General features: G+C 31.7%; 1 protein-coding gene and 1 pseudogene across 1 annotated transcript; one reads left to right on the top strand and one right to left on the bottom strand.

The window, feature by feature from the left end:
• Positions 1–2,244: 2,244 nt before the first annotated feature.
• LOC145105727 (transcription factor bHLH35-like) lies at positions 2,245–6,232 on the bottom strand (annotated as a pseudogene).
• A 1,223-nt stretch (positions 6,233–7,455) lies between these two features.
• Positions 7,456–8,471, top strand: LOC145105725 (uncharacterized). Its single transcript, XM_079042805.1, has 2 exons — positions 7,456–7,756; positions 7,849–8,471. Exons 1-2 carry the CDS (start codon positions 7,456–7,458, stop codon positions 8,469–8,471), a joined length of 924 nt encoding a protein of 307 aa, XP_078898931.1.
• The last annotated feature ends 2,768 nt before the right edge of the window (positions 8,472–11,239 follow it).

Genomic DNA, 11,239 nt, shown 5'->3' with positions numbered 1-11,239 from the left:
TTTCTTCTTCTCTCTTGCGATACCACTTCTCGATCAACATCGCTTGTATGAGAATCCATGGAATCTTCCTCGTTCTAACTCTCAGCTTCTCTCACTCTCTCGATTCCAGTCGCACGCAAAACACACACACAATCCACCCACACCCTCTCTCTAATTTTTCACGGTTTTTAGGGGAAAAAAAGGAAGGTGTTTGACTCCTAAAAAGGCAGAAATAATCGAGAATGGCAGGAATCATCTAACTTTCGGAAGTATCTCATCTGGTAGGCTCAAAAGGGTAAGAAGGCAAGTCTCCCTTTGTTGCGTCGATTTCAGTGGATAAGAAGTTATTAAAACTGATGAATTGATGCGATTTAATACAATTTGATTTAAAATTGATTTTTAAATGCCTTCAGCTGTTAGGAACTTAGGATAGTTTTATCTTTATCTTGCATTTTACTAGAATTCATGGGCATTATAGAGAAACGTTTGAGTAGATAGTTTTTGTTGGTTGAAATGTTTTGTTTATCGCAACTGAATTGATGAAGACTTATGCAGAGATTGGGGCCATATTCCACAAGCATCAAGAAAGCTGAAAAAGATGTAAAGGAAATGGCCAAAAGGATCAACGATTTATGTGGTAAGCTAATTCTATCGGAATAGAATCACGAATTCAAATTCTATCGGAATGGAAACACGAATTCTAATTCTGTTGGAATGGAATATGGATATTTTCTCATTGATTATACATGTTCTACAATTTTTGGTTATTGGTTTTGGTGTAGTTAACAAGTCCGCTTATTTTTCCAAAGGAATATAGTTTTTTATTTATCATTTGCTATTGCGTTATTGGATTCTAAACTACAATTGGATTTGTTTTCACAGAAGTTGATGCTTGAAGAAGTTGATGCTTGAAGAACGGACAACAAAATTAAAAGTGTTTCTTAGCAACATTATTCTTTTAGAATGAATTAGTGTATTTGTTAGATTTTGATGTTTTTTAGTTTTATTCTTTAACAATAAATGTAATTCCTAACAATTGTTACATGTATTCTATAAGAATTAATGTAATTTTTGTTTTAATTCTTCAATTGCTGGTTCGAGAATTTGTTCTTCTACAAGAAATTTTTAAAGTCATGATCAAGAAAATTTGTTATTCTAGAATATTATTATTTTTGAACATACTCAAACATATTCTGTCAGAATGTCCGAATTAAAAACCTTATAATTAGTAAAAATCATATTTTTAAAATTAATTGAATCTATGATCCCTTAAAATATGCAAATTTCCTTTTCCTTTATTAAATATTTATTAATTGACTAAAATATCCTTCTAGTTAAATTGGATGGTATTTTTCAATTATTTTTAATTCAATAATATGTATTAATCACTTTCTCAAAATAAGTAAAATGATTGGCCCACATTTATGCATACAATAACACAATAATTAGTTTTAATATAATAACCTAAGCCTCTCTCTCTCTCTCTCTCTCTCTCTCTCTATATATATATATATATATATATATATATATATATATATATATATATATATATATAGGCCTAGGTTATTCTATTCAAAATAATTATTGTGTTATTGTATGCATAAATGTGGGCCAATCAAATTTACTTATTTTAAGAAAGTGATTAATATATATTATTGAATTAAATATAATTGAAAATATCATCTTAATTAATTACAATGGTAATTTAGTCAATTAATATAGATTTAATAAAGGAAAATTGCATTTTTTAAGGGATCATAGATTCTATTAATTTTAAAAATCCGATTTTACGTATTATAATTTTTTTAATTCGGACATTCTGACAGAATATGTTTATGAGTATATTCAAAAATAAAAATATTCTTGAACCATAAATAATAAAAATATTCTTGAACCTATTTCTTGATCATGAATTTAAAAACTTCTTGTAGAATAACAAATCATTGAATAATCAATTGAAGAATAAAAACAAAAAACACATTATTTCTTGTAGAATACGGGTAACAATTGTTAAGAATTACATTTATTGTTAAGGAATAAAACTAAAAAACAATCAAAACAGGAAAGAAAACATCAAAATCTAACAACGACTAATACATTCTAAAAGAATAATGTGGTCCGTTTCAATTTTGTGGTCTGTTCTTCAAGCATCAACATATGTGATTCCAACAGAATTGGAATTCGTCTTTCCATTCCAATAGAATTGGAATTCGTGATTCCATTCCAATAGAATTGGAATCTCACCAATATCATCCATTGAATCATCTACATAAACACTCTTCCATTCTCTATTCTTTTCTGCATCGATTCACAATCAATATTTAATACAAAAGAAAAATCACCCCTGCATTCCTTCTCTTCTTCGTTTTCAGTCAAGAACACACCACCGAAGTGTATGTTTTCTAGTGTAAACCTGAATGAAGAGTGTCTTGAAAAGGGTCTCAGGAAAAGCAGTGATATTGGCAGTGACAACATTGAGCTTCAATGATTCAAAAACCTCACAAATCTTGACCATCGTATCTCTTCTTTTCCTGCATTTCAAACTCACCAATGTTATCTTCTCTCCCACGTATGACATTTTTAACTGTTAATTAACAGTTTAACACAATCATCAATTTGAGATAAAATCATGAGAGTACGTAAAAACAGTTCAAGACTTTGACTTACTTCAATAATTTCAATCGGAAAGGCCCTTGAATCACTTGTATCTGGAGATTGCTGAATCCTTTTCTTCTTTGATTTTTTCGTTGACATGAACACTGTATCCTGATCAAAATCGTAAACCCCAGATTCTGATTTTTGAGACTCTAGTTTCATTATCTCCTCTTGAACAATCCTCCCTTGGAGGCCGCCGACGACTGAGTTCCGTCCGGCGAACTTGAATCACAGTAGCCGGAAAATGTTTCCTCCAATCCGCCCCAACTGTATTTTAGAAATTGCAGAAGAAAACGATGGATTCAGGTTTAAACAACAAAGAGAAAAGGAGAAGATCATATGATTAGTTAATTAGTATGATTACCTATCGAATTCTTCTGTTTGGAGAAACATATTGGTCTCCCAATAGTTTTTATACTCGCCTGCGCCGCTGCTTCGCTGCTCCTTGTCGAGAGCTCCTTTTCTAGGGTTTGTAATTCGAGAGCAACATGAGCTTCGTCGTCCGACTCCGAGCCGGAATCGGAACTTGATGCAGACTGGAATAAAGGGGAATTGACGGCTGGAGGGACAAGGGTGGGGGTGTCGATTTGTTCAATTTAGGGTTTTCAGAAATCGGTTTTTAGATAAAGAGGGGAAGGAGATTTAAACTGGAGAGATACCATGATTATAGAGATTATTTTTGGAAGTTATTAAACAAATGACTAAATCACCTTTATTTATTTATTTAATTATTTAATTTTTTATTTAATTTTGATTGGCCCTCATTTATGCATACGATAACACAATACTTAGTTTAAACAAATGAACCTAGCTCTCTCTCTCTCTCTCTCTCTCTCTCTCTCTCTCTCTCTATATATATATATATATATATATATATATATATATATATATATATATATATATATATATATATGTTAGCATTTCATATATAAAAATTAGAAAGTTTGTATCCATACACAAGTTTAAAAATTAAAGTTTGTTTATATAAGAAAGTATAAATAAAAAATAGAAGGTTTGTGAAAAAAATACGAACGATAGATATTCATATTATAAAGGCGGGTGTAATTAATGCGAATACCGACGGCTTCATATAATCTATTTTAACGAAGCTCGAATTTTTTTATTAATGTAAAAGCTTGGCCCTCTTTATGACATGTTGGCTTCATGTAGAGGTAGGTGCATTTTATGTAAATTTTGCGGTTTGAAAAATAGATGTATCCATATAGATATTATATTTTAAGCTCAAAGAAAAAATAAAAAAGAACAACTGTAATTTTGACAAAATCATCATCATTGTATGTTTGGAAGGTCCATGGATATCATATGGAGTGTTCCTAAATGGATGTCAAATCCATGGATAAAATTTCATGGAATCAACCAAGATATGAAGACTTCTAAATGAAAAAATGAAGACTAGAACATCTTGTTCTATGTGCTTATGGTATACATGTATATTGATATACACGAGGCTATGTTTGTCGCGCCTATTTGCTGATATAGATTTTGAATAAGTAAGTTAATAAAAAAAATGGTAACATAACTTAATTTTTAATAGTTGAATTTATATACCAACTTGTCATATGTATGATTGTATTTATAGAAGGACCAAATAAGTATCATCACAAAAGGTACTATCACAACTAAGACGATGAACTTTTTATGTAATGAATTAGACTTCCAAAAGCATACTTAAAAACGACAACACACAAAAATTTCAAAAATAATTCTATAAAAACTAAATTTATATAAATATCCGTAAAACAATAAGAGGTAAAAAATATTTAAAAAAAAACGAGTTCTAAATGAAAGAGTTTTTTAAAAACTTGGACAAAAACTTAGAATTTTTTAAAATTTGGGTTAAACTTACAAAAAAAAAATAGTGTTCGGAAAAAAAAACAAAAAAAATCCTGACATCTAGTTAAAAAGGGTTAATAACCTAGAAAGGTAACCAACTTTAGGGTTTGTCCACATTAAGGTAACAATGTTTTTTTCGCATATATTTGCCAATTGAACTTTTTTGACCTGTTCAAATTTAGGTAATATGACCGACTATCTTAGGTTTAAGCTGATTTGGCACATTACGTGGCATTAGTTTATATTATGTGGCATTAAATGATATTACGTGGCATTATACATACATTATGTGGTACATAACTTGATTTAGGGCTGATAAACAACTAATCCCCCCCCCCCCCCAATTCCTTCATTCGTTCCCCGTTCCTTCGTTCTCCCAGGTAGCACAGTCGAAGACCTTCAATCAATCTTCCCCTCCGTTTCTTTCTTCAACTCTATGGATCGTGATTTCATTGATTACGATACACTTTCTAGAATCAACTGGGAGCATCGAACCAGAATTTGTAAAGTCATGACTCACACATTTTTTTAATGTAACGGATGAAAAAATTGAATGACCCTCCCCTCTCAATTTCACATTATGTTATCATGCCTATATTAGGCTTCCCTCCAATCCCATTGTTCATTCAATTATATAGAACATAACACAATTTCCATTCTTGAATCTCGAATTTTTTATTACAAACTCATGGTATTTGGAAAGGAAAAAAGTGTGTCCTGCCAGGAATTGTCGATTACAGAGGCTGCACTAACTAAGTTTCTAAGATTTATCATTTATGTCTTTTGAATAGATTAGGGAACAAACCTTAAAGTCATTTAATAACAAGGGGTAATTTTTTCTATTTTGTAATGTAACTATCCCTTGTGATAAAGAACCATGCAAATGGCAATTTGGTCATAACTTATGAAGAATCTAACTATCCCTTGTGACAATCTGTGATAATTTGTGTAATTTGTGAACTGCGAATCTATGAATCTGTTTTAGCATCTTACTTTAATTCTTTTAATCAATAAGTTTAGTCTTTATAAAGTTTGGTCTTTATAATTTGTGAATATGGAACCACACCAAGGGAATTTTGGTCAGACTTGTGCATTTTGTTATCATTTCATCAACAGGTGTATTCATTTCAAAATTGTTTCGGTCATAACATGTGTAACTGTTTCATTTTTATTATATAGATAAAAGTAAGTAAGATACCAAACCAAGCCTCCATTAAGTTATAAAAAATACATTACAGTGGTTCATCTAGTTCAAAATGTCAAAGTACAATCCCTACAAACTACTAACTACATTACTTCTTGTTAACTACATTACACAATCAAAAGAACAAAAAATAACGGTTGTATTCAACATGACATCCATCAAATTCAGATTTGTGTATTTAAGAATATCCAAATCAATAGCCCCAATAATCATTTTTGATTTCATCATCAATCTTCTTCTTCAACTCTAGATGCTTCTCAAAGTACTTATCATCAATGATGGTGCTAAGCTTTTTCTGTCGTAATCAAACAATCAAATTCAATGAGAGATTTCTGTTGTGCTTCTTTTAGCTCCACCAACAATTTCTTTTCAAGTCTTTCAGATTCCTTGAGAGATTTCTGTTGTGCTTCTTTTAGTTCCACCAACTGTCATTTCAAATTCACAAACTGGGATAGTCGGAAATAAAAGACATGCGACGATTTGGGAAAGAATTACCTGAAATATCTCTTTCACACACTTCATCAAACACCTGGTATGCATTACCTGAAACACACCCCAATTTGAGCTTTAACTCTTCAACTAGAGAAATTCCTAATGAAATGCATTATTTTAAGCATTTTGTTCGATCTCAATCTCAGCAAAAATCAATTAGTGGACAAATACCTACAAGTTTTGGTAACTTAACTAGTCTTCGAGCTCTTGATGTATCTACGAACTATTTGAATGAAAGCATACCAATAAAAATTGGAAATGTGTAAGCTTAACAAAATGAGAAACAATGATTTGTCAGGAGAAGTACCTTCTCAAATCGAAAACTTGTTACAAACAATTGGCAGCACCAATCCCAAATGTCGGCGTATTTGAACGAGCAAGGACAGGACCCTTCAGTGGAATGTCGATACGTGTGGATCTGAAAAATGATTCCCTCTTTGTATTGAGGGTGAATATGCCCAGTAATGTGCCAAATCAGCTTAAACCTAAGATAGTCGGTCATATTACCTAAATTTGAACAAGTCAAACAAGTTCAATTGGCAAATGTATACGAAAAAAACATTGTTACCTTAATGTGAACAAACCCTAAAGTTGGTTACCTTTCTAGGTCATTAACCCGGTTAAAAACTGTAAAAAAATAATAATAAAATAAAAAAAACAGGTTTGAATGTGGATATGAGGCTGGTTTGGACCATAAAACAATAAGCTGTAAACAAAATTCAAAAAAACCAAGTTAAATTTTAGTTAAAAGCATTGACAAAAACTATATAAATTCATATAAAACTTGGGTTAAAATTGTGAAAAAAATAAAAAGGCTTTTGGAAAAATAAAACGAATAGTTTGGTAGGATTATAATTTGGTTCAGACTTTGGCTGATATTAGGCATGAAAATTGCACCCGACCTGGTGGGGAACCTGGTTGACCCGCCCCAATTGGGGACGAGAATTCCTCACAAAAACGGGTACTCGGTATGGGGTTGGGGATCCCCATTATGCTAAAACCGGGGATGGGGCTGGGGCTGAGGCTGGGGCTGGGTATACCAATCCCCAACCCGCCCCGCATTGATGACATAGTATATATATATATATATATATATATATATATATATATATATCACAAACCTTTAATATTGAAGCATGAAAAACGATATTATGGCCATCCCCCCTTTAAATTCTTCAATACATGGCTGGAAGAGGAGGATCTTGAAAATTTGGTTATTGATGTTTGGCAAAACTTTAAGTTGGATGGTCCACAGAATATTGTTTCTGATTATGCAAAAACCTAAAGCCGTGAAAACAAAGATGAAAGCTTGGGCGATGGAAAAGAAAAAAAAAGAAGGGGATATGACTGCTTGGATGAGAAGAATTGAAGAAATTGACAAGCTCGTTGAAAAGGATCATCAGAACATTGACATCATGGCGGAAAGACTGGACCTTGCTTCCAAGATCAGATGGAAAGATTCGAAAGATAGTGCTGACATTGCCCAAAAAAACAATAACAAATGGTGTCTGGAGGGGGATGAAAACTCAGCTTTATTCCATAGAAGTATCAATAGAAGAAAACATGTTAATTGTATTAATGGTGTTGATATCCATGGTGTTTGGACGAAGGATCCTAATCTGGTTAAGAAACATTTCAAAGACCACTTGAGAATATTTTCAAAGCTGACCCGGAGTGTGATTGGAGTCAAGATTTCGACAACCCATCGTGTATATCTGATAAGGATAGAAGCGATTTGGAAAAAGATTTTTCAGAAGATGAATTAAAACGAGCCATTTGGAGTTGTGGCTCTAATAAATCTCCAGGACCCGATGGTTTTACTATGGAGTTTTTTCGAAAATTTTGGTTAGTCTTAAAGTATGAACTCTTGGAAGCTTATAATGAATTCTCCAGAAACCCAGTTATCCCCAAAGGTTTGAATTCTGCTTTTATCACTCTTATTCCTAAGTTGGCTAACCCTACTTCGGTTAAATACTATAGACTTATCAGCTTAATTTCGAGTATTTACAAAATTCGCTCCAGAATGATGTCTAATCGCTTAAAATCTGTCCTTCCCTCGATCGGAGGGAGGCACACAATTGTTAGTAATATTCTTGGCAGTTTGGCTACGTTTCTATTATCCCTCTTTAAAGCTCCTAAAAAGGTGTTAAAAACCCTTGAAGGCATTAGACGTGATTTTTTTTGGGGAGGGTCGGAATCAGAGAAAAAAAATCCATGGATTAAATGGGATATTGCCCTGGATGATAAAGAAGTTGGAGGATTAGAATTGGGTCACTTGAATCTTTGAACATTGCCACCTAATGACAAAGTGGTATTGGCGTTTCAAATTGGAGCAACGAGCTGTTTGGACTTCGATAATTAATCGTATTCATGGTTATGCATCCATTATGGATGACAATCCTGGAGTTAAAATTGGCCATACTTGGAAACATATAACTCGACAGTGGTGCCTCCTGAAAGATAATGGATTGGACCCTAGAAATCTTATTAAAAGGAAGGTTGTAGACGGGAAAAAACTATGTTCTGGCAAGACTGGTGGATTGGTGATGCACCTCTCAAATCTGTTTTTCCAAGGTTGTATAACCTAGAATTGGACAAATCTTATTCTGTTGAAGAGAAATTAAGAAACTTTGATGTCCATCGGGAAGGAAGGGGAGAAAGTCGGGCAGGTAGAAGCAATGAGGAGTTTGAGCGGCTCGCTGATTTGCTTGCTTCGACCCAACTGAAAAACGGTGACGATAAATGGAGTTGTCCCGGTGGGCGTAAGGATTGCTTCACTGTGAGTTGGATGCGTAAAAAAGTGAAGGGTGTATCCCATCAGGTGTGTGGGCTTAACAGATGGAAAAACTGCATTCCCAAAAAGATTAACATTTTAGTATGGAGATTGATTAATAATCGAATTGCTGTGAAAACGATCTTGAAAAAAATGGGTATTAATCATGGATCTACTATTTTCGAGGTGTGCAAGTCTGGTGAGGAGTTCATTTCTCCTGTGTTTAAAGATTGTGTTTTTGCTAAAGAGGTGTGGGCAAAAGTGCAATCTTGGTGGAGTATTAAAAGTCATGATATTGTTTCTATGGATGACTTCTTTCAATGGCTTGAGGAGGCTGCTGATGATTGTTTGCAAGGCAAAGCTTTATTCGCGGTCGGGTGTGCGACTTTTATTGATCTTTGGAGGAGTCGGAACGAGGCCACTTTTTAGTCTCAGGTGAGAAGGGCGGAGGATATTTTCGTTCTTATCCAAAAGGACTCCTTTATTTGGATTGATAGTAGGTTGTTAAAAATGGTGATTGATGGGAGGGTTTGGTTTTCTTCTCCTAGATTAGCTATCAAACCCATGTAATTGTTGGTTTTGTGCCTCCCAGCTCCTTGCTGGGTGTGCCCCTTAATGTTATTGCTTTTCCAAAAGAAATATATATATATATATATATATATATATATATATATATATATATATATAATATTACTATATCGATAATGTATTGATTATGAAATAAGTCTACTAAAAATGAATGGATTTGTATTGGACCGAGAGTCCATATACCAAATTATGTTCCTAATTCCAAAAGTTCTTAAATCCTTACCTTGTTCGACGGTCCGTATACCAAATCGTCACATTTTGTTTTGATGCGTGTTAGACTTTATGATTGATGTAAACATAATCTGATTATGGCCTCTGTTTTTTTATCACTTTAATAAACTTGATTTAAAATCCAATGTTGCCAATATTTTTTAATTTGTAAGTTTTTCAAAACTCTAAAATATACAAATAATAATAATAATAATAATAATAATAATAATAATATATAATAATAATAATATTCCTCGGTTACATTTTGAAAAAAAAAATAACCAATTTATATAAATTTTTGCAAAATAATCATGCACTCCATAATGAATATCCTAGAGTACTAGAAAATGGACCAATACCAAAACCGATATATATATATATATATATATATATATATATATATATATATATATATATATATATATATATATATATATATATATATATATACAGAGAGAGAGAGAGAGGTTCAAGTATTCTAACTAATTATTGTGCGGATGTGTGGACAATGTTATTTTATGAGAATTACTAAGAGAATAAGTTGTTTAGCAATGCGAATACGTTCAATCTTATAAAAATATCGTCATTTTCATGCATTCTTGCTAATTATTATCTATTTTTGTTATCACACATCGTTTTTCACTCATTTTTATTCTGACAGAATACGACTCCATAAACATTTTAACAACATTCTGACAGAAATGAGAATAATAATAATAAGTGTATAATAACCTTATAGACGATTTAATTAGTGAGAATGTGTGTTAATGACAATAGTTATCTAACATTGAACGTATTTATATTATCAAACAACATATTTTCTTTATCATTCTCAAAGAATAGCATTGTTCATACGTCCGTACAATAATTATTTAGAATATAATAACCTAAGCATATATATATATATATATATATATATATATATATATATATATATATATATATATATATGCTTAGGTTGAGAATGAGGAAATCATTCTCAGCCACATATTTATTTTGCCGTAAAACACTTAGGCGTATCGGCGGAATGGGTAACGGATAACATGTGTTTTTCCAACCAAACATGTTTCATTAAAGTATGCTAATCATTACCTTAAAATAAACAAAAACATTTTTTTTTTGTTTTTTTGGTTTTTAGAATGCTATTTTTATCGAAAATTTATTTTAAATATATCAAAATTCATAAATTTTTATTCTCTGTAAATAGACATACATATTGATATAGTTTTAAGATAAAATAAATTTTTTTTAGAGTTTCAGCTATTATTATTCATAAGTGAAAAAAACGCATCAGATTTTTATTACAGTACATTCGTTATTCACTTATGAATAAAACGCATTCTTAACTTTTTTACTGTTTAAGTATCGTTTATATATGAATATAACACGTTATAAAGTTTTCTTACCTAAAATATATTTTTTTACATCATTTTTAGTCACATGTTATATTTGTATATGAATAAAACGTGTTTTAATTGTCGTCA

The sequence above is a fragment of the Lactuca virosa genome, chromosome 4 (genome assembly GCF_052849685.1).
Source record: "Lactuca virosa cultivar CGN04683 chromosome 4, Lactuca_virosa_CGN04683_v6, whole genome shotgun sequence".
NCBI classification, from domain to species: Eukaryota; Viridiplantae; Streptophyta; class Magnoliopsida; order Asterales; family Asteraceae; genus Lactuca; species Lactuca virosa.
The sequence above is the reverse complement of the archived record's forward strand: the minus strand, read 5'-3'. Positions and strand labels throughout refer to the sequence as shown.

Bases quoted from the DNA above. Each gene is read 5' to 3' on its own strand.
- LOC145105725 (XM_079042805.1), top strand. From the start codon at position 7,456: ATGCAAAAACCTAAAGCCGTGAAAACAAAGATGAAAGCTTGGGCGATG. The intron at 7,757-7,848 runs GTATTAATGGTG...ATATTTTCAAAG, and splicing joins TAGAAGAAAACATGTTAATT to CTGACCCGGAGTGTGATTGG.